The sequence below is a fragment of the Trachymyrmex septentrionalis genome, unplaced genomic scaffold, assembly GCF_001594115.1.
Source record: "Trachymyrmex septentrionalis isolate Tsep2-gDNA-1 unplaced genomic scaffold, Tsep1.0 scaffold53, whole genome shotgun sequence".
Classification (NCBI taxonomy): Eukaryota; Metazoa; Arthropoda; class Insecta; order Hymenoptera; family Formicidae; genus Trachymyrmex; species Trachymyrmex septentrionalis.
This window is the reverse complement of record NW_017305705.1, coordinates 3,553,754-3,577,333: the sequence shown is the minus strand read 5'-3', so window position 1 is coordinate 3,577,333 and position 23,580 is coordinate 3,553,754. Positions and strand designations below refer to the sequence as shown.

Below are 23,580 nucleotides of genomic sequence, written 5' to 3'. Positions count from 1 at the left end.
TAATATAATATACAATATAATATTTAATAATTTTATAAAATAACTAAGAAACGGGCAACACTGGGAATTGGCACAGTGATCGGTGCACAATTTGCTTTGAAAAAGCTTTACCTTTTTGATCTGTGCCAATTCCCAGTTGCCCGTTTGTTCTTAGTTACTTTATAGTTTATTACGGAAATTCCAATATTTGTTATCTTTAATAATATTAATTCTGCAAAGATGCTAGAGTGGAAGGATTATTTCGACGAGCAGGACGTCGTGAGGTTCGACGACATATTCTTAATTCTCTAAAGAAAGGCCATAAACCGCATTTTGAAAATTCAAATAATGCTGCTCTGGAATGTGCAGCAGCTTTACAAATTTTTCTCAGTCGCTTAAAGAAACCAATTATGCCGCAGCACGTGCAAGAATTGATTCTTGGTAAATATTAACAATGATAAATAAGGAGTGAAAATAAATGTGTAAGAAAACAACGAATATTTCTCATGATTATGATTTATTTGTCGTTTGAAAATGACAAATATGTATAAAATGCAATGTTCATCGAAGAGCGTTTACAAATTCAGCGTCAGCACAATGTCAGTTCTGGTGAATTATGCCAGTTATTATGGTATCAAATCTAAAGTTAAAATTTTGATGACAAATGAGTCTTTGATGATTTGTAATCTTTGATCTGTATACCTAATTAGGTATTAGTATAATAGATCTTCAATTAACATTTCAGTTTTTAATATTCGATATTAATATTAATATTATTAAATATAATTTATTAATATTATCATTTGTAATATTAAAAATATTTGGAGAACTTTGTATATTCTGTGAATAATAAATAAATGCAAATAAATATAAATTTTAATATTTATATATGATCAGCTGATAATCCAGGTGTAGAAGCACAAGTTATTGCACAAGATGCTCTAGGACTTATTAGACAGGATGTCGGTGGTCGTCATTGCGAGCTTTTGACTCATGTTTTGGATCTTTTAAGGCACTTAACTCTTTCAGGACCTCCTTCCGAATGTTCCGAATTGCGCGGATCTCCATTACCTGTTGCACTTTTACCAGTGTTTTTTAATTTATCCGTAATAATATATTATTTATAATATCTCATTTTAATATCTCATTAGTCCATCAATAGTCGAATCAATTTATTTTATACAAAAATTTTTGGCGTTAAAGATCTTAAACAATTCTATTTACTCTTTTTAACATTGAGAATTTTATTTAATTATTAAACTCTTAAATATTTATTTTTTATTTTATATAATTGGAAAAGAAGGTAATTATACATATTAGGGGCGAACTCACAGATTTTAATGACCTTGACATATGTTATGACCCTCCAACCGGGTTTAGCCATCGTCATTCGTTAAAAAGTTATGAACAAAATAAGTTTAAGAAATAATGTCTTTTTTCCGCTACATAAAATAAAAATTCTTTATTTTAAAAGAAATCTCTTCTGCCAAGAGGCGTACGATTTCCATACAAAGCTCAGCTCCTACCCTGCAAAAGAGCGTACGAATTTTCACGCGAAACGAGTTTTACCTCGCATCTTCCCTGCCAAATGGCGACTGACTTTCCAAATTTCCACCATGATAAAGGGATAAAGATAGAATCACACGATGATTTCTTGAATAATAGCATGCATACAGTAATGCCTATTCTGATGTATGTTAGAATTCGTTCATGCATTGAATGCTGCATACTGTATATATTAACATATATATGCATATATATGCATACTGCATATATTATTATAATACATACACGATTTTTATATTTATTATGGATTACTTTACAGCTTATTTCCTTGCATACAATCAAAAGAAATAATTGCTAATTTCATAGTTATTTGTCAAACGTCAGAGTGTATGCATCAAAGCAAGCATAGCAACATGCATCCGTTAATGCATGCGTGCCTCATGCTTATGTTCTTCTTATTCTTCTTATTATACCCCTGCTTTTTCTGATCTAAGAAAAGAATCACAGTATCATACGGTAAATTTGGATTTTAGATTCTGTGATAACTTCTGCGGGGAGTGTATGCTTATCATTCAAGAAATTGAACATCTTATGATTTTATCTTTACATGGTATGTGCAGTTGGACAGTGTCTCTTTCTATATCTCTGCCTTCTCTATCTATGGACCGTTCATAAGGAGGAAGCTACGAACTGTGAAACGCTAAACATGGACGATATTCATAGTCCGTTTTTATTTTAAAATTGTCTTAAATATAATGTTTTAAGATGATAATGTAGTCTTCAGATTGACTTACGACATCTTAAGATTGTACTTGTAGCCCTTAAATCTCATGAACATCCATAGACAGAATGGACGGAGATTTAGAGAAAGACACCGTCCAACTACCATGGTGTCTCTTCCACCAGGTATGTGAGTGGTGTGTGTAATTGAACTATGTGCAAGTGCACTGCTTCCCAAATTAAAAAATTCGTGATTTTTTATTATATAAAGCTGTATAAATAAGTATGCATACTTTTAATGTTATAATATCTTATATAATTGCCGAAAAATTACAATTTTTTCTCTACAATTATTATCTCTATTGATAATCAAACTTGAATAATAACATTAAAATCACAGTTTTAAATCAAAATCGAGTATTATTAAATTTTAAACATATGTACATGTCTACGAAATTAATAAATCATGAAATCACTATTATTAGTATGTATTATTAGTTTCTTACTCTTAATTATTTAAATTTTAATAGGCATGCGAACTTCCATAAGCGCCGACTGTCTTTAATAGTATCTTGTTGATGCTCATGATCTTGACAACATATATCAAGGTCATTAAAATCTGTGGGGTTGCCCCTAATATAACATGCATAATTATACCGAAAAAAATTACGCATTTAAATCCGCATAAAATGCATTATATTAAAAGTGTTTCTTTCATATAATTTATTTTAGTCTTATTTTATAGCCTGGTGATTTAATAAGATGGAAACAAGTGGCGGCCAGATTCAGCGAATTAATTACGGAAGCCGCTGCACAACTCCGTCGCGATGTACAACATGACATTTATACGGAAACTATAAATTCCATGACGAGTTACATCGATGTAAGAGACCTTTATTGGAAAAGCAATTAAAAAATCCATTAATATTTCTTTAACTTAATTTTGAGTCATATTTAATTTAATGTAATTGTTTTCGTCTTAGAATAGAATTTTTTTGGTGAAAAATAGCCGCTATCATCCGTAATATGCATTTTTAGACAGCTTCGACCTCACAAGAGGAAGAATTAACAAGATGGCAAGAATTTTCGTTATTGTATCCTTTTGTTCGACTTAGAGATCATTGTAATATTTGTAAGATATTATTAATTAATTTTTATTTCACTAATATGTAGATATCCATTATTATTTCGTAAAGTATTCATGATTATTTTAAGCTTTTTTTTATTATTAAGGCTCCTGTTTAGTCACCACAACCATATTGAATAGTGACAAAAGCGAGAAATGACACATTAATTTTTGTTACTTGCTATTTGTAAATAAAGACAATTTAGATAAAACAAAATGATGAGATCGCTTTAAAACATTTGTAAAAATAGATGAAAACTATGCTTATTCCCTCTGACAGTAACTCACAATTCAATGTGGTAATTACTCAGAAGCTTTAATGATAAGAATACTAGTGATTTAGTTTACTCTCTCTAACGAAGCGTTTATTAACGATTCAATAAAATTTTGCTGATAGGTCACGTTGGCGAGATGGCACGTGTTCTTATTACACCGTTACAACATCCAATCGTTGGCAGGTTACATCCGACAATTGCTAATCCTAATTAAAAATTTTATAACAATCGTACAAATGTGCAAAGTATTTTTAGATGCAAATTACTATATTTATATTGTCATAATTTTGTTTATGTAAATTGATTAAATATTTCAATTATACTTTAATTAAAATATTATGTTTACATGTACTGTCAGTGAATAGCAACATTATTGATCTAATTAAAAGTAACTAGATCAATTTTAAATAGAATCATAAGGCTTGTAATTTGTTTTTGTAAGAACTTATGACTGACATTGTAATTCTATGCGTATATATAAGACACTGTAATTCTACGCGTATGTATAAGACGTACAGTCATTCGTAAATATCCACGATTTTTTATAAATCTTACGGCTAGCAAGAAACTTTCTGTAAAGATATTACAGTAAAATTACAAGCGCTTATAAGTTCTTACTAGTCTTGAGACTACAAGAACATGTTACAAATTTTATGATTTTCTTAGAGAGAATTAAGAAAATTAAATAAATAAATAAATTTTACCCGTAAATTAAATAAATTGTACCTGTAATATAAAAAATGAAGATGTTTATTTAAATAAGGAATTATTTGCAAACACATATATTTTTATATCTTTTTCAGTGCCTCTATACATCAAACTGCAAATAAAATATTTCATACATTATAAATAAATTCACCGTAGAACTTTACACGATAAAATTATTTTATTGCTAACGCGCGCGAGCAAAACGCAAATAAAACGTTTTACATATGTAAGATGTGCGGTTGAACTTTCAGATTTAAATTTCAAAATTTAACTATATATGCCATTTTGTAGAATAACTTAAATCAACTTCCTTTAGGCATTCTTAAAATTTAACTGTGTAATCGCAGTACGGAGTATGATATTTTCAGGTGTATTCTATGATACGAAAGTACATAAAAATTGTTTCACAGCAAGTTTATGTATGGAACGTGTATGGAACTACACCTATGTATCATTCCAAAAAATGCAGTAATCAATTAGACATATTCCTTTAATAAAAATAATGTTGATACCTTTTCTTATTTAAAATTAAAATCATTATCTTCTTCCTCTTAGAGATTTTTCTTTTACGAAAAAGATACTAGTTACTAAAATTAGATTAATAATAAATTTTTATAAGCTTTATTTACATTTTCTAAAATTATTTTTCTTGTATTTTTTTTCAAGAAAAACGTAAGTTGTAATAAAACCACCAACTACTAGTGTGAAGTTCATTTAAAGAATATGTCATGACTGATTTGTGCATTCTCTAAGCAGATAAAAGATGAGCATGAACAACAGAGATTGCCACTCATTTCTTTCTTAATGTTAACCGGAGCGACAGAAAACTGCTGCAGAGCTCAAAATCAATTGTTGCACTAATTGTGGCTACGACCAGGAAAACCACGATCGTTGTGTGGGTGACTTTGGCGTAGTTGGCATAGATGAGGACGGTGTACCGGTTTGCTTCTCATCAAGTTGATTTTTCAGTCTAACCTTTTCATTTGTTTCGATTTGCATTTTCTGCTCATATTGCCGTACATCTTCCAGGTTCATGTCATACCATTCGTCAATCCAGGCAAATGCCTGTCTGTGACCCAACACTAGAATATCCCTTATACACTAAAATCAAAATGAAAATAGATTAATCAATATGTAATCACAATGTACTTTTAGTGGGAAAGACTCTAGAGTTTAGTACTGTTCTTTGAATATTACATTCAATCTGTATATCAAGAAATTGAATTTATATAAACAATAAGAATCTTATTGGACCATATAAGTAAAATCACTAATCTCAGTTGTTAATGTATATAATTTAGTATTACTAAATATTAAATATAAAATATTCTGAACAGTAATGATTACTTACATTACTGTTGAAAAAAATATTACTAAAATGTAAGGCAGATAAATGGTTAATTAGACAAACTTACTCTATGTATGAAATCTTCCACTCGCGTTTGCATACCCCAGACTTCAAACGAGGCATGAACCAATTTATATGAGCACATTATAGGTTGTGTTGTGTCCTTCCAACCTTCAACCAGGGGACCACGGCCTGTTCTTTTCGATTGAAAGTACTTTGGGTCCTGTTAAGACATCTTGATTAGAATTAAAATCTAACGTTAGAAATTAAATATGGATCAAATTATGATTATAGGCAAGCCTACTTCTTCTTCTTTGTAATGTTTCGCGGAGAGCTCATCGTATGCAATATCTACAAAATCGACTTCTCGATGGGTCAATTCTATGGGTGACAGCCCTAAGCACTATAATTTAATAACAATAGATTCATCAGTATTAATATTATATTATTAAATAAAAAGTAATAGTAAAATGTATATTATAAATATGATGTAATAATAAGTTATTTATTACATTTTCTGTGCAGCCATTGTTGTCTTCATACCGTGTGTTTATCGCTATATGGAACTTTGGCATAAAGGAACACTGAAAGAAAAGAAATTCAGGAATAATATAAAATTTTATAACAATATTCATATTGTATATTCATATTGAACGTTACTCACAGTGTAGTCTGCAGTCGTCAGGAAGGAATAAACACATGCAAAAAAATAAAAAAAAATTAAGACAGTTTAATTTTTTTCTTTTTTTTTTAGTACTCCAAGATTTGAAAATCATTATTTTTATTAGTACTAAAAGAGAGTCGTGTTACTTCCAATTTCTAAAGTAATGACTGTAAAATTTGATAAAAAAATAATTACACTAGTTTACAAAGTTTTGTGCAAGAATAAATGAAGGCTGTTTCTAAGGTAATTTTTTCAACGTTGAGTCAGAAAATGCCATTAAAATATTTCCATCAGGTTGCTTTTCAAATATAAGAAACAATTTAAAAAAAAATATATTTGCATGGAACTGTATTAGTGTCTAGTACGGGCCTGTCCAACACTTTGCTTGTAAGCAACCCTTATATCTCTCCGCTGTCGCGATAGAGCGAGACAGAACAAAAATAACAAAGGATTAGACGCCAAGATTTCGCCTGAATTCAAGTCTGTCCAAGTGTCGTAGAAAGGAACCAAAAAAAAATCCATTTCTCAATTTACAATTATAGTAGATGTTTTTATTATCCTTGTCTGTGACACCCAAACATTACAATAAAATTCTAATCAAATGTTTCGACATTTAATCTGATCATCAGTGATTTTTATAACTGACAACGACCAGATTTCTATGACGCTTGGACAGACCTGAATTCAGTTGAAATCTTGGTGTCTATTCTTTGTTATTTTTGCTGTATCTCGCTCTATCGAAACGGTGGAGAAGTGAAAGTGTTTTGGCTCACAAGCAAAGTAGACAGGTCTGATCTAGCAGTAATCGCTTAGCATGTTTTTGTTCCAATATCCCTGATGTTTCTCAGTTATCATCAAATTCTAGTGGATTTGCCTTTCTCATCATTCGTTGCATCCAAATTATTTAAAAAAATGTCTTAAAAATTGACATGCTATATCTTAAACATTCGATCAGATGGAACTTTTCTAGCAAATTCAAAATACATTTTTAAAAAATGGTTCTTTTTCTTGCACTAAAAATTATTCAAAATTTGTAATTCAGTGTTGTTACTACATCATGCAAACAAAGCAAAATGTACCTGTTATAGTAAAAGGATAATAGTTCCATGCTTTTTCCGTCACATAAAATATTCGTGGTAAGATGGATTGAATCCAATAAGGGAGTTTACTGAAAAGAATAAAAGAGACAGTAAAATGTTTTGTTTCAAGAAAGCAAGCACTATAAAGCTTCTATATAGGGTATTTTTCAGCAAGGACATATTCTTGTTGTTTGCTAATGTTAAACAAGGATAAAATGATTCACTTGTTACATTGTCCTTGCTGGAAAACGTCCTTTTGCAATATTGTGTGTATTTCCATGGCTCAGTTCCATAACTCATGGTTAACTCTTAGGTTCAATTTGTTTCTCATCTATTTTCAATTTTAGAATTGGAAAGAAACAATGAATAAATTGAACCTCGATTAAAAGTTAACCATGAGTTGTGGAACTGCGTGCCTATATGTTATATATTTAAAAACAAGATTTACCTAGACAGATGGATCCTTTTCTCAGTATACTGGCCCTTTCCATGAACAGGATCCTCGCAGACGGTATTTTCAACCACTTCTACTCCTTCGTCGTTGTCGGATTGTTCATGACTATGTCTGGCGATCATGTATAGCTGACCAATGCGATACTATACAAAGAAATTGATCGATCACTACAAAGTAATTCTTAGAGAAAAATTTCGATATCTTTAAAAAAAAAAAGATCAACATACGATAGGTAACGATAATTATCAAATGAATGGGATAAATACTTTCGATTATCGAATAAAATAATAAATAATTAAATAAGCGTTCGAAGGTTACCTCTTCCGTAGTGAGCGGCATGCAAATGCGATACTCCTTAGTAAGAACCATCCTTGAATTATTTCCGACAGTCGATCAAATGCAATGATAGATTAAGTCCGTTTCACGTGCGTCCTCACTGGAGGAGCGACACGATTCTATATGTTCTGTGATGACTCTCGTGATTTTTCGCGTCCGACGTTACGTAGGAAACTGTAGGACATAGGATAAACATTACAACCCGCGCGCAACGGCGACCGTGGCGACGAGAGGCTTGGTGGAATTCGTCATTGGTGCGGTGATCGATATGGGCACAGATCGGCAACCTGCTGGCGAAAAAGTCACAGCCCGGCAGCTCGTGACAGCCCGTGTGGATTGACAGCGACGGCGTATTTCGCGCAGAAATTCCCCCAGGCGTGCGCCCGCCGCTCCCCCGCTGACAGTTTCACGCAGTTTCACGTGTTACGTGTACAAAGATTGTGAGTGCGGAGCCAGCGGAGCGGACGACGAAGACGAAATCGCGTTTGCGGGCAACGATGTGCAGGTAACATTGCCGCGCGCATCGGTGCGACATGCGATGGTGAAACGAGCAGCAGGATTTGGGGAGCGGCGTGTGTGCAGCTGCGAGGTCTCGGTGCGAACGAAGGAATACGTTCGGCGTGAGGTCGCCGACAATCGATGCCAATGGCCTACGAAGCGTTATGGCACGAGTACAAGCAGATGCCCGTGGTGACGCGGGCTTATACCACAGCCTGTGTCATCACGACCCTTGCTGTGGTACTTAATCTCTCTTTTTTTTTTTTTAATCCTGTCGCTCAACCTCGCCCATTGGCCACTCGTCGCGCGAGTCCAAACCCGAATCTTCCTTTATTTCAAATCCCTGTCTTACATTTTCAAATTCTCTCTTTATCTGTTTCTGTAAAATCAAGTCTTATACTTGAGCAGTTTAATGACTCAGCACTTATCCTGATGCTTACCTAATGATTATATAAAAATGATATACAGAGAGAAGCCTGATAATTAGGAAATAATTTTAATCGAATGAGCAAATAGATTTTGTTGAGTTTATAAAATATATTTGCTTGTCAAGCAATGTATAATTACTTTGAATGTTTCAGCAATTAGATTTGGTATCCCCATTTCAACTGTATTTCAATCCTATTCTTATTGTGGAGCAATACCAGGTACGAAAGTATAGATGTGCAAAGTTGCTATGTAAAGTTGGCTTTATTATGTAAGACAATTCAAAGATTATTATCGTCATTAGAAGAAAATTTATTAATAAATTTGTACTTTTTTGTCAAATTTGTCAAATTGATTTTTTTGTCATATACTGAATCAACAGTACAACCATAACTTTCCTAAAGTATTACACTGGATTATTTCAGATATGGCGATTAATAACAACATTTCTGTTCTTTGGAAATGTTGGATTCAATCTATTATTCAATATGATCTTCACATATCGATATTGTCGTATGTTGGAGGAAGGATCTTTCCGCAGGAGAACAGCTGATTTTGTGATGATGTTTATCTTTGGTGGATTATGCATGATTGTATCCTTGACAAATTTTAATCATTATAATTTCGATAATTATAATTATGATGACATTTTATAATATTATCGATTGAAACACTAATATTCTATTAATAATTAAATTAAATTACATTTCTGTCTTAATAACAATTAACAGTACTTATGTGTATAATAATGTTCATAAAATTATAGTAATGTAATTATAGTGATTCTAGTAATTACAATGGTAATTACAGTTATAATTATTAATGTTGCTATTTAAAAAATATATTAAGAATATTTTTGTCCTTGTTCCTTAATTATTCATAGACTTTTGCATTTTTCGTCAATTTGCTATTCCTGGGGCATGCATTTACAATAATGTTGGTGTACGTGTGGTCACGACGAAATCCTTTTGTCAGGATGAACTTCTTCGGACTTTTAAACTTCCAAGTAGGTTCAATTTAAGGAAATATACATGTCACACATTAGTTTTGTTTTATTAATATTGTATAATTAGCTATTGCATTATTATTCTGACTTCTATTTAATAAATAGTCATGTTACAATTATCCATAACTTTTTTTTTTAGGCTCCGTATTTACCGTGGGTGCTGTTAGGCTTCTCTGTATTGCTTGGCAATACGATATGGGTTGATCTTGTTGGAATGGCAGTAGGGCATACTTACTATTTCGCAGAGGATGTATTTCCTCGGATAAGAGGTGGTTTCCGAATTCTAAAAACTCCTCAAATATTGTAAGCAAACTTAACATTAAAATTAAGATTAAAATTATGCGATTATATTATTAGGAATGATTATTAGGATATTAGGATATCCAGGAAATATCCGGTATTATTCGATACCGGTCGGCTAGCCGGATATCATTATAGTACTCGGTAATATATACATATATAAAAAAGCAAGGAAAAAATAGCTATAACAATTTTATTTATCTTCCCGTGAAAAAAGAAAGAGAAAAGATGAACTGTGCAAGAAATTCAGCTAAAAAACAAAATTAATGATGCAAATTTAATATAAAATTTCAGCTTGATGTATACACACACACACACACACACACACACACACAAATATGAAAATTATATATATAAAAGTTTGCATCATTAATACAGAATTTTATGGTTCTTTAGCAGAATTTCTTGCATAAATCTTTTCTCTTTCTCTTTTCACAGGAAGATAAAAAAAATTATTATAGCTATGTTTTCCTTGCTTTTTTTAGAAGTTTTGTTCTAGATATCCGAGGTATATATATATATATATTCAAGTATATCCAAGGAAATATTCAGTATCCGATCGGATAATTGCCCTACTGGATATCCAATACTTGATGTTCGATAATTTTACTATTCAATGTATTCCTAATTATTATGATTATTATTTAAAATGAAAATTATAACTTTATTAATCAAATTGTCGAACAAAAGAAGATCGGCGAAATTGCTAGATTTTGGCCTAAACAACGGAATCTCTCTTATATAGTTTTTTTGTATTTTTTTATGTGCTGCATCATGTGGATACGTTTATTTCAAATTGATCTGAAACACGTTAAAAATCGTATTAAAAGTAGCATAATTTCGTCCAAATCTGGTTTTTTATTGAAATTTTTAATATTTTCCCGTCACCTTTCTTATGCATGGTTATTTTTTTTAATATGTTAAATCATTTGCAAACGTTAATTTCAAGCTAAACTAATAGAAAATCCGGTAATTTTATTCAGCCTCTTTTATCGAGAAATGTTTCAAAAGTTGGATGGCGATAAATAAACGATAGACTATTGATAAGAGAAATAATATAATTTTTCTTTCTTAGAAAGACTTTGTTTGATGCATATCCTGAGGATCCAGATTATATGCCACCACCAGAAGATCGGCCAGGCGGCTTCAATTGGGGACAAGAAGCCAATGTACAATAATCGAAAAATTCAGCATTCTCCTCTTGATGCTGTTTTTTGCGTTGAATTGTCCGAGGACAATTGCTATCATTGTTCCTTTTGAATTATGTATAACGATTTTTAGTGTCCGGATTTGTATGCAAAGATGTATAACGAGATACACGTAAAAAATAATATATGTATAGGGTGTATAAGAGATCGAGCGATTTCATTTCATTAAAGATCTTTCGAAAAACATAATAAAAGCATAAGCTGATATTTTTTTAATGAAAATTCGATACCTACATAAGATTTTACTTAAAGATTGTGATTAATAATCTTCAATAATAATCAAAATGTCATCGAAGGAAAGTCAAACTTTTCAAGGAATCAATAAATATAAAAGAAAGGGTTCAAACCAAGTATTGGTCTTCCTTTTATATTTATTATTTTTTTTAATTTTTGAGCCTTAGTCTGTATATAATTGTTGACTTCTCAAGGAATTTGTAGACATGAGAAAACGCGCGAGTATTTATACACTCTGCATATAGTCGAAGAAGCTACAGAGAAACGCACTTAAATAATCGGTAAACTTTATTGATTTCCCTAAATTCCATTTACACATTCATATGTTTTCCGATATTCGTTTCTACATACAGAATCCAAATTCTATTGATATTAGCTTTGGAAACCAAGTGTTGCGCTTCTAATGCTATTGTAGAAAATCTGAATTAAATTGTTTTAATCAGAATACCGCGAACAGAAGGCCGTGAATTTTATTTTGTTTTTCAACTATAGGTTCTTCATTAAGTTTGAAATGAGTTAAATTGTAAGATTAGTAATTTTAGTTGTTATTATATAGATATTTCAGTCTATAAGCTTTATACGATTCTAATGTCGTATATAGTAGCTTATTTCATTCTAAACATATGTACCGAGTAAAGTGTTTTAGTAATAATAAATATTAAAGTTTGTCGTATCCCGCAGATTTATATCTGCTGCAGAATTTAAAATTCTCTAATTCGATAGAAATAAAATTTTAATGTACGCGAATGCAACTGAATTAGCATTCCGAGGGTTATACCCATCTGTCGCTAGAGAATAAACTTCCGGTTCAACACGGGAATTGTAATTTTCCACTCGCAAATTAATTAGATTTATTATATTGAGAATGTCACTTTTGTAAGATATTTGCGATCGGTGGTAATTTTGTGATACACTAATCGTGCTCATAGTTCTTGCAAGTATCAATGGAAGAAAGAGAGAAAAAAAATGCCATTGTGACAAGGAGACTATTTTAAATTATACTAAAGCATTTATTTATATTTATTATCGTAGCAAAGTGTAATCTATAGATAACATCTACAAAGTACAAATCGTTAAATATAAACTGAAAAAATAATATATATACACTTCCCACACTTTGTTCATACGTGTATATTATGTACTATATGAATACAACGGAGATTTTGCATTGATAGTTAATAACTGTCGCTTCTTTTTTTCGTTACCTTTTCATTACGAGAATAATGGAAAGGTAATGTTTTTTTTTCTAGGACCAATCTATTATATAGTCAATTATAACAAAGAATTGTTTAAAGTGTGAGTTAAGTTTTAGTGTAGTTTTGCATCTTGGAATTTTGTTTCTCTTATTTAGGAAAGGTGAATTATTTTATCCAAGTACGATTAATAATTAGCTTGGATGTAACTTTTTCTGTGATTCTCGTGAGTGCTATGTGCAGTTATGATCTTAAGCTAAACAATTGTGAATTTTTAACACAGGTCACCTCCGAATGTTAATGCAAATATGTTTTATAGTGGATTGATGTAAGCAAAGAAATAAGAAATTTGGATTCCCGCACGATTGCGAGGAATAATTATCCTTGTTCTAATAGTTCTAATAATTTCAATTTCTAAGATTCTTAGAGATTTTAAGTCCTTTAAATTATTTATTCCTTTTGAATACTAGATTCGAATGTCTATATCATTTTAATTTCTTATAACATTTTCATTGGCATTTTTCACTGGCAGAGCTGATATGCACTCAGTGCACTTTAAAGCCATTGTAAATCGATGTAAAGATGTACATTTAATAAAAATATAGAAACGAATTAAACTATGCGAAATCCTCAATACATTTTATTATGGTATTTGATAAAATATACATTGGGTATTTTATTAATTGAGATATCTCACAGTCAGATTAATATACAACAGCTTTAATGTGCACCAGTTCTGCCAGTGAAAAACGCTATTAAATTTGCACATATTTATCTTTTCTTATATCTTTGGCTTCCAGGATCATAGGATATTTTTCCTTCGCACAATGTATTTCTTGAATTTAATAGTTAATAATTATCAAAGAATTGTTGTAAAGAAAATAATAATGAATAGTATAAGAAATGATTTTATAAAACCATTTATTTCGATTTAAATAATAAATGATTAGCGTAATAGGATTAATATAATGATGTATAACTAAATACATATACGCAATGACATGGACTATAATACAATGATCATCAGGGCTCTATTGTACATTTGTTTCTTATTGTTTTTATCATATCGCCACTGTTGCTAAAAGTACCGTGATGTCGTCTGGTTTACCACCTAAAAGATTAAAAATTTATCTTTTATTTATCTTTCTTCCATACTTTTTTATTAAATATCTTGAATTTAAACTTCTTACATTTATTTATATTAGTGAATTAAATCCAAGCGCAATGAGTAAAAAAAAATTTTCATTTAATATTAAATTTCTTCTATGAGAGAGAGGGGAGGGAGGGAGAGAGATAATGAGAAATTGTACGTGATGAGTTTCTTTTATAACTTTTCAAGATATTTTTATAGAAAACAGTTTTTTTGTTATTATATAAAAATGCTATTTAAAATATGGCATAAACAATTAGTACTTTTTTTTTGCATACCTATTGCATCGATCCCATTCTCACGGGCATTTTGAGCAAACGGAGACATGAAGGCGTCATCAAAAGCTAAACGACGTGCCATCCACGCTATCGTGTTAGCGACGCACTGTATTTTCGTTGGATCTCTTTCGCCTTCAATTTTACGCATCTCTGTGACTAGCAACTGGTCAGGCACATTGTCAAATACTCCGTCGGTTGCCAGAAGGATCACATCGCCGTCCTCGACACCAAAACTCGAAGTATCGGCGGATTCTGGACTGAAAAGAAAGGAAATATGATTATTAAAAGGTTAGACCGGTGTGACCAGCCGTAAAAATAGTAATTTTTAAGCGTGAATTGCCGAAGAAATAAAAAATCTGTAGACTTGTGTTTTTGTACCTTATTCAAGTACACATTGAAGGTATAGAATATGCAAAATAAAAGCTTAACACCATTTATTAAAATGTTATGAAAGATTAATTTTTTTCGCATCAACCATTGGAGTCGATGATTCCGCCATATTGGATTGTATGAAATAAAACAAAAAAAATTACTGAAGTGTATTGTATTCCCTAAGTATTGACCGAACTTATTGAAAATTTATTAAAATTTGACTGAACAAAAATTTTTTTAACTTTTGGTTTGACTTTTGGCACAAATATTGTTAATTAATTTATTAGTATCTTGCAAAATAATAATGATGTTGTAAAAATCTTCCAATGCTTAGAGAACATTATAAGGATAACCAAAATTCAAGTCAATCCGATGAGTATATCCTGAGAGATCTTCGACACTGCTTTGAAAAACAAGGTTTCAAGAAAAACGCATTTAAAATTCTACAACATAATCTTTATATCATATAGTGCAAATTTTGTAAGCTTTGTAACTCAAAAACTAACTCGAATTTATACTTAAGACCTTTTGTCCCATATATATTCTACAGATTTCACTACTTTTTAAAGCAAAAAAATTTGTTCGATTTTTTTTTTAAATTTTACACCAGTCTAATCCCTTAAAAAATGACTTTTCACGGCAACCTCATATATAACATAAATATATAAAAAATATACAGAATATATATAAGCTAAATAATCAATATATATATATAATAATAAATAATCTACCTGTCGCGAAGTACTAGATCAGAGTGTCCTGGAGGTGGCAATGACAATTGGAAAGGAGTATTGAAGTAATGTTGTTGCTCTGAGGACCGATGTACTACTTCTCCCCTTCGTACGACTACAAAACCGCTATCTCCTATATTGGCTGCGTAAATGCTGCTCGTTTCTTTATTGAGAATTATTACGCACGCGGTACTGCTACCTATATGCCAAAGAAATAATCAATGTCTAAAATAATTTTAGAACAACATTTCTGAATACTTTTATCTCTAATTTTTTTATAAAAGCAATTTTTTTTGCTGAAAGCAATTTGTTTACCTAATATTGGTTGTTTATTTTCTAACAATTCATAGTAACTACGTGCTAATAAGCCAGCTGGTTCTGTAGGTGTGAATCTACCCATGGAGACTAGCCTCTCACATGTTCTCATTAAGAAATTAGAAAACTCTCCTGGATCAATTCCGTAGTGTCGCCATCCTCCCACACCATCAGCCACACCTGAAGCATAACAAATAATACCTGTATAAGGCAAGTGAAAAAGCTCTGAAAAAGCTGCTGGTCAATTTTATATTTTCATGTACAAAACTTAAAAATTAAACAAAATGTTTAAACAAAATGTATATACATCATATAGTTAACATAATTATGTAGTTTTAAGCAAAATCTATTTTGATATTTTAATAAGAATCATCTACGCATAGAATTGTTAACTTTAAATTATTAAGTACTTCATAAATATTTTAAATAAACTATATCTATGCCAATAAGGTACAGTAATTATGTATTTTTATATACATATATGAGATATAATTAATTAAATACTGTGTACTTAATAAATATGTATATAAATGTCTAACATTATTTTGATAATTATCTATTTGAAGCAAAAATTATATTAAAAAATTAAAGTGAACATGTTTGTTTTTCTTGTATGTGTATCTTTATTTAAAGATATTAAACTTTTTATATTTAAAATAAAATGTATATATACAATGTCCATACATATATTAAAGAAAGCAAAAAAATCAGTATATGTAAAATAAATTAAAAAAATTAATGATTTATGAAAGAATTAATGATAAAGTCACTTAGGTTTGATTCAATGTTATTTTGAGTTCAAGCAAGACTTAAAATTCTTTGTCTCATTTTAAAGCCTAAAGAGATAGAGACAGAGAGAGCTTTAAGCCTCGCTTAAAGTCAAAGTAACACTGATGCAGATGAGCCTTAAAGTTATAGGTTCTTAAATTTTCAGTCATATTTAGTATACTAGAAGCCTTTTTATTTATGTAAAAAAGGACAAAAATTGTAAAAAAGTGCAGAAAGAGTAGCAAAAAGTTCAACTGAATACTACACATACCTGACAAATGAGAAAATATATATGTGTATCTTATCATCTTTTAAAATGTAGATTTATGTCAAATCTAAAATTAAATTCTTTTTGGCTGCAATTTTCTTCACTTTTTTTACAATCTTTATTTTTCTTTTTTTTTCATATTTCTCTTCTCTCTGTCTTTGCTTCAATGAATGTATACTTATTTCATTTTAAGTATAGCAAGTATCATAACATAGTTTAAAAAATAAATCTTTTTTCCAACAGCATATTTGAAATCTGAATTGTAATCGAATTGTAATCTGAATTGTAATTGAATTTGAAATCTGAATCTGTTAAGCAATTCATGAATTTTACATTGTTGCCAGTAAACTCATGTCCTTTTAGAAACAAAGTGTAAATCCTATTCTACAATTGTGTAAGTAAAGTTGCAAGTAATTGGTAGTTGTAAGAATTAATCTATCACAGTTAAATATTTTCCTTATATTTGATTGTAATTGGTTTATTTATAATTACACCTACTTACATATATGATTACGCAATTGTAAAATGTTTCAGTCTATTTTTTCCAGAGCTGTACAGGATAAATCATCCGTAATCAGATTGTAAAACAACAATACACAAGATTCGAAGAGAGATGAAAAGAAAAAATAAAAAATAGTTAAAAGCTAATTTACAATATGCTCTTTGTTTTCTGTTTCTTCCTTTTTACCATTTTTTTTTACTTTTTGTCTTTTTGCATCTTATCCAATTTTTTTAGTTTTCTGATGTCCGAGATAAAAATTGACGAATTTTGATGAAGAGACAAGAAACACATGAAAGAAATGCAATTGTCATTAAAATGGTCGCAAAGGAAAAAAAAGGCATGAGATAAGAAGCAAGAAAACGAAGCAAAGAATACACTATAGATTAGGCTAAAGTGAAGTTCCTTAGCTATTTTATCTTATTTTAGGCCTTCTGTTAGATCTTTAAATAGATGCATGGGATTTGGAAAAAAAGAAAGACATAGAGAAAACTTGAAGATGCAACTGGAAGAAACAAACTTCCAGTATGCATAATGTAAGAGAAATGCAATCACAAGCTCTTTGGTCCCACCTATAACTTCAGTTGTCCTGAATTTAGCAGTGAACCAGGCATCGTCGCCAAACTGGCCCCTACGTATCCGGCTCCGGGCAAAGTCCTTCGGAAACCCGCACACGGCGGAGACAAGCGAGGCCTCGTGGCGCCTGCTGCTCACGATAGCCGTGCTTGACTGTTGTTCACTACTGCACGCAGAGCTGTAGCTCGCGATGCCGTTCCAGAGTGCGCGTGATAGCAATCGTCCAGTCCAGTAGATGGATTGCATCGCAATTTTGACTCACGGGTATCACTCACGATGACGACGACGAGAACCAGCGTGTGATCAGTATCAACGAAGTCGACAGCATCACGACACACATTCCTTTTGCTTGTTCCGTTTCACTTTCCGGCTCACAATTATCTCGCCGACTCACAGTCGTTTCGATGTTATTGCCATCCTTTTTCTCTCCCGTTTTCTTTTCTCTCTCTTTCTCTTTCTCCCTCCCCTCCTTTCTCTCTCTCTCTCTCTCTCTCTCTCTTCTCTCTTCGCGGACGAGGAACTATGCGACGCGAAGCTGGCATAAATAGTCTGTTTTTGTGTGCACTTTTTGCACTCAGCATCTTCGTTTTCTCTCTGTTCAACATCAAATATATATCTATCTCATTTTAAGTTCAAAAACTTTTGGAGATTTCAAATAACGTGAATAAACCTTTTAAGTTCAAAAATTTTGGGGAATTTCGAGCAACGCGAACAGGACCCCTATTCTTGAAAAGAAAGTCTAGGGAAATACTACAGTATACGTTACGTGTACTATAGTATTTCCCTAACTTTTCGTATACGTTTCTTTTCAAAAATAGGGGTCCAGGGAATGCGTGTAATGGACCTTCTACAATAAGCCATTAGTCATAAATCAGAAGTCAGAAGCTGACCAATCAAAAATTGACTAATCACAGTCGTTAATTTTTATTTTCTGACTTCTGATTTAAGACTAATGGCTTATTCTACATACAAGGCGTATTGTACACTCATTATACTTTATGTATTATGCATTACCTCGGATTTGCAATACGTGTTTTAAGCCGTAAGAAATCATCCAATTGCGGCATTACTCCGGATTTGCAATACGTGTTTTAAGCCGTAAGAAATCAACCAATTGCGAATCGAATTCGAGGCGTTCAAACGACTATGATACGTCTATTTCTTTTGGCTTAAGGGTTAAAACTCCATTGAGTGCATCGATTTGGGTTATCAAATGAAAAACATCCTGTGTTGACTTATGTCATTAAATAGAAAACACCCGATGTATTCCGAACCGGGTTAGCTTAACTTATTCTTTCCTATAGATATTGGCAGTTCTGTAACTAAACCGAGAATTGTTCCAAACCCGTTGGCTGTCATAACTCATAACTAATAGAAGCCAGTAGTTAAGTTTGACGGCCGATGAGTTTGGAACACTTCTCTGTTTAGTGTGCCTTCTTACAAGCGACACGATGCGACACAGTGATCATAGGATCAATTCTATATCTTCAAACAAAGTGAAAATTACAAAAGTGAGCAAATTTACTAGGCGTTGACCAATGAAATTATCAGTATTCTAGTAAATTCGCTCACTTGTAATTTTCACCTCGTTTCAAGATACAGATTCCCTAGTTATCATAAAACATAAGGCATAAGAAAATCAACCAATCACAGTCCTTTATTTCACGGAAAGGAAGAAAATAAAGGACTTTGATTCATTTTTTTATACCTTATGTGTTATGGATTATGCAAAAGTCTGTGCTCTCCGCTTTACACGCATTCTAAATCGGAAGTTAGAAGCTGGAAATTAACCAATCACAGTTGTCAATTTCCAACTCCTAACTTCTGATTTATGACTAATGGCTTATTGTAAAATAGCCATTAGACCTGTTCTTTTTGGCTGAACTTTTGCACTAGTTCATCTTTCTTCCTTTTTTCGTCAGGAGGAAAAAAGAGGAAAAAAGATAAATTAGTGCACAAGTTCAGTCTGAAAAGAACAGGCCTGTAATCAAAGGTTAAAGATGGTCAAAGGTAGAAATGATGGAGGATATGGATAGCATGGATAACAAACTTTTCAGTAATGCATTTAGAAGAAATCCATCCATTGAAAATGGCAGAAAAAGAATTACATTTGCAGGTTCAATTAAAAAATATTAATCAATATGTGCATTTTATAAGTTATTTATCTGAGTAAAACATTTGGAAGCGTTTAATAAAGTTTTTGTAGCTAATTTTATGTATAGAGATTATTTTATTATTTCTCACTTATAGATGAGGATGATCCATTGGTTAGTTTGCTAGCCGATAAAGAAGATTTGTCATTGAATCAAAAAATTCCAGTAGCAGTAAAAGATAAACGAAGTATAATAGATGATTTGTTCAGTAAGAAAGCTTCCAATGAGTTGTTATCGGATTCAAAATCAGATGAAAAAGAGATTGGCTTGATGTCTGCATTAAATACTACAGAAATTGAGAGACTAAAATCGGATGATAAGATAAAAAAAATGTCATTAATGCAAGATATGTTTGGAGATATGCATACTTCATTACCATTAAAAGAATCAGTTAGTCAAAGATCTGTACAATTAGAAATGGATGTTACACAACATTCAGCCGAAGTTTCTAAGACACAATCTCAGCATTCGACATATGCACCAACGTCTTTTGGAACAAGAGAATCTCGTAGAGGCAAAAGAACTTCAGAGATCATTAATGATCCTCTAGGTTTATTTTTCTTGGATACAACATCAAATCAAGCTAAGCAAACTGTAAATATAAATTCATTAGGTTTGCATATATTTTTAATATCTGATAATATTAATTTTATTTTCTACTCATGTTTGATAATTCTGTTATTTCAAAGACAATAGAAACACATACAGTGTCTGCAGATCTTGATAAACAGAAATTGGAAATTAAAGAATATTTACCAAATTGGTTGGAACCTAAAAAAGTGCCAGAAGATAAAAAAAGTAGCGATTATGTTCAGGATAGAGTAACACCTACCGACGACTTGTTTAGCAAATATAGGAGAGCTAGTTCTGATAAAATTATTCAAGAAGTAAGCATCATTGATGCATAGTAAAAATACTATTATCGTTTTAATTATTTATTACTGTAATTATTCGTTACAGATGTCACAAGATGATAAGATAACCAAATCACTGCCACAAGAAAAGAAAAAATTGTCAAACTTATCAGATAATCAAGAGATAGAAATCAATGAATATGAGAAACAGGAAATTGAAGAAAATTATTCTAAAGCAAGTCTTTAAATTATTTTAATAATAAAAATTTATATTTATGATTATTTTGTTAATTAAGATTTATTCAGAGATGCTAAAGGATTTGCAGGTTTCACTGTTTCGTGATCCATTACTAGACATTAGCAATGGATCGCGACACTGATAATCCATAGATCTTTTAACATCTCTGAAGAAAATATCTGTAAAAGCTTCAAAAGTTTAATTAAGATTTATATTTAATCTTGTAGCAGTCCAACACAACGGTTATTCCAATTACTTCTGATATAAATACAAATTCAGAAGATGTGCGTAATATCTTAATTCACAAAAGTAAAGACTATGAAAAAGCAATTCATAATTTAGAATTAGAAAAGTCTCATTTGTCGGTAACATTACATAGCTTAAATGAAAAATATAAAAATGAGATAATGATTCTAGATGAATCATATAAGTAAGTAGCTCATTATTTTACACACACACACAACCACACACACACACACACACACACACACACACACATACACACACGCATAAATATTTCTTTTCTTTTCCAAAAATGTACAATTGCTCTAAAGACGGCAAATAGGATTCTTGCAAGAAAGAACAGATACATTGGAAAAGAGAATGCAGCAAGAACTTGAGTGTTTAGAGACAAATTATGAAGCAAAGATTGAAAAACTGAAAAACAATGAAGTACAAATTGAGAAATTTTATAAAGAAGAAGTGCAGAATTTAAAGGCATAAAATTTTTTAATACTTAAAAATTGTCAGTATGGCATTGATTATATTGCTATAATTAAAGTTAATGTTTAATGTGATTTATTTAGAAAGAACATGCACAATTTATAGAAGAAATTTATGAACGTCATTTTCAAAACATAAGATTGCTGCAAAAAGAGCATTTTGACACGATAGAAAATATATTAAAAATGAGAGAGGTAGAGAATTTAGCTATGACCACCATAGCGACCCACAAGACTGACTTGCAAGATTTGTTACAAAAAGCTAATTTTATAATAGAGAATATAAAAATTGTGCAAGAAAAGACTGATCAGAGGGACGACCAAAGTGTAAAGTTAAGAGAACATTATTTAAAAAATCAGGAGGAAGACATACAAAGTATGTTAAGATGTTATTATATAAGTTTAAATAATTCATAGTTTTTATTCATTTATGCAATTTTATTACAGTACAAAATGTAGAAATCAAGAAACAACAGAAATTATTGGAACAAGAACATGAGAAAATAATGAAAGTAGCAGACAGATTAGATTCACACGTTACACAATTAATGCTCAAATTAGAGAAAAAAAGTGTGGAGCTTAATCAAACATTGGAAACATTACAAAAGAGAGAACAATCTTTGTCACATGAAAAAGAAATGTTTGAGGAAAAAGTACAATGGGAGCGTAATCATTTACAGGTAGGTAATCATTTAATATGAATAATTAATACTTGTGTAAACATTATTATATTACAAAAATTTTTATGTTTTTATGTATTATATGCATTTTATAAGATTTTAAGAGAATCTTGGTTTAACGAACAAGAGAAACAATTGAAGACTTTAACGAAGGAGAAAGGAGTGATCGCGGCTAAAAAGAAGCAATATGAAGTTTTAAAGACAATTAAAAGTAATTCGGATAACTTCACAAAAATAGAGGTAAAAGGATAAACCTATGAAATAGAATATATATTAGAAAAATAAAAATGACTTTATAGTTAGCAGCTGCTATAAAAGCAGCACAAGATGCCACTACACTCGCAAATCAAGAACGACTGAAATGGCAAGAAAAAATTAAATATCTTGAAATGCAGCAGCAGACTTTACAGGAAAGAGAATATCGGCTCTTAGCACGCGCCCAAGATCTCGAAAATTTTACACAGGTAATGATAATCGAATATGCGATATATAGTTGATGTTAACACAATTGAACATTTATCTAGATAACATTTGAGAAAAATGAGGAAGCCATTAAATCATTGAGAGACGCTCATTACATCGAAAATGAGCATAAAACTAAATTTGATCCCCATTACAGAAAATTTGGGAAGTTCAATTTGGCAAGGTAATATTTTGAATCAATTTTAACAATTTAAAAATCAATGTTTAAATATTTTTTAATTTTCTCAGCGAAAAATTGTCTTTGGAGAAAATAAAAAAAAGTACAAATATCCCATATAATTACAAGCGAACATTACCTAATCAACAACACGAGTTTCAAGTTACTACTCATTTTACAGTAAGATGAAAATAATTAGGAAACATAATAATGATGTTCTTTATCTTGAATTATTTCATAAATTAACATTTTACGAATATATATATGTGTGTGTGT

At 31.0% G+C, this 23,580-nt stretch overlaps 5 protein-coding genes across 9 annotated transcripts in view; 3 read left to right on the top strand and 2 right to left on the bottom strand.

Moving 5' to 3' along the window:
* LOC108752008 overlaps positions 1–3,881 on the top strand; it is a 20,783-nt gene extending 16,902 nt beyond the window's left edge. The window contains exons 3-7 of one of the 3 annotated variants that reach the window (XM_018492550.1): positions 220–420; positions 877–1,085; positions 2,951–3,088; positions 3,244–3,337; positions 3,729–3,881. In XM_018492550.1, the coding sequence (XP_018348052.1) occupies positions 220–420; positions 877–1,085; positions 2,951–3,088; positions 3,244–3,337; positions 3,729–3,820 (734 nt within the window). In that variant the 3' untranslated portion in view covers positions 3,821–3,881. Of the gene's footprint in view, positions 1–219; positions 421–876; positions 1,086–2,950; positions 3,089–3,188; positions 3,338–3,728 lie in introns of those variants that run through there. The other 2 variants (XM_018492552.1, XM_018492551.1) reach the window with 2 other exon arrangements.
* A 1,119-nt stretch (positions 3,882–5,000) lies between these two features.
* LOC108752007 (cytoplasmic phosphatidylinositol transfer protein 1) lies at positions 5,001–8,839 on the bottom strand. Its single transcript, XM_018492548.1, has 8 exons — positions 8,178–8,839; positions 7,854–8,002; positions 7,406–7,494; positions 6,327–6,334; positions 6,175–6,246; positions 5,967–6,065; positions 5,730–5,885; positions 5,001–5,415 (listed from the first exon to the last, which is right to left on the bottom strand). Exons 1-8 carry the CDS (start codon positions 8,226–8,228, stop codon positions 5,182–5,184), a joined length of 858 nt encoding a protein of 285 aa, XP_018348050.1. The 5' UTR covers positions 8,229–8,839; the 3' UTR covers positions 5,001–5,181.
* On the top strand, positions 8,835–12,747 carry LOC108752009 (derlin-2). Of its 2 annotated transcripts, none has more exons than XM_018492553.1 (6): positions 8,835–8,933; positions 9,275–9,340; positions 9,545–9,712; positions 10,003–10,125; positions 10,265–10,428; positions 11,505–12,747. In XM_018492553.1, the coding sequence occupies exons 1-6, from the start codon at positions 8,835–8,837 to the stop codon at positions 11,683–11,685; spliced, it is 801 nt and encodes a 266-aa protein (XP_018348055.1). In that variant the 3' UTR covers positions 11,686–12,747. The 2 variants fall into 2 exon arrangements, with proteins under 2 accessions (XP_018348055.1, XP_018348056.1); XM_018492554.1 differs by having other exon boundaries at positions 11,501–11,673.
* Positions 12,748–13,963: 1,216 nt separating this feature from the next.
* LOC108752006 (protein phosphatase PTC7 homolog) lies at positions 13,964–18,560 on the bottom strand. Its single transcript, XM_018492547.1, has 5 exons — positions 18,014–18,560; positions 15,907–16,086; positions 15,592–15,790; positions 14,489–14,745; positions 13,964–14,171 (listed from the first exon to the last, which is right to left on the bottom strand). The coding sequence occupies exons 1-5, from the start codon at positions 18,261–18,263 to the stop codon at positions 14,122–14,124; spliced, it is 936 nt and encodes a 311-aa protein (XP_018348049.1). The 5' UTR covers positions 18,264–18,560; the 3' UTR covers positions 13,964–14,121.
* A 1,375-nt stretch (positions 18,561–19,935) lies between these two features.
* Positions 19,936–23,580, top strand: part of LOC108752078 (golgin subfamily A member 4-like) — a 3,874-nt gene continuing 229 nt past the window's right edge. Inside the window, exons 1-12 of one of the 2 annotated variants that reach the window (XM_018492693.1) lie at positions 19,936–20,133; positions 20,268–20,764; positions 20,860–21,057; positions 21,131–21,259; positions 21,490–21,692; positions 21,817–21,979; positions 22,069–22,360; positions 22,432–22,664; positions 22,761–22,904; positions 22,964–23,128; positions 23,189–23,310; positions 23,376–23,484. In XM_018492693.1, coding sequence (XP_018348195.1) covers positions 20,034–20,133; positions 20,268–20,764; positions 20,860–21,057; positions 21,131–21,259; positions 21,490–21,692; positions 21,817–21,979; positions 22,069–22,360; positions 22,432–22,664; positions 22,761–22,904; positions 22,964–23,128; positions 23,189–23,310; positions 23,376–23,484 — 2,355 coding nt within the window. In that variant the 5' untranslated portion in view covers positions 19,936–20,033. The remainder of the gene's footprint in view (positions 20,134–20,267; positions 20,765–20,859; positions 21,058–21,130; positions 21,260–21,489; positions 21,693–21,816; positions 21,980–22,068; positions 22,361–22,431; positions 22,665–22,760; positions 22,905–22,963; positions 23,129–23,188; positions 23,311–23,375; positions 23,485–23,580) is intronic. The other variant, XM_018492694.1, reaches the window with a different exon arrangement.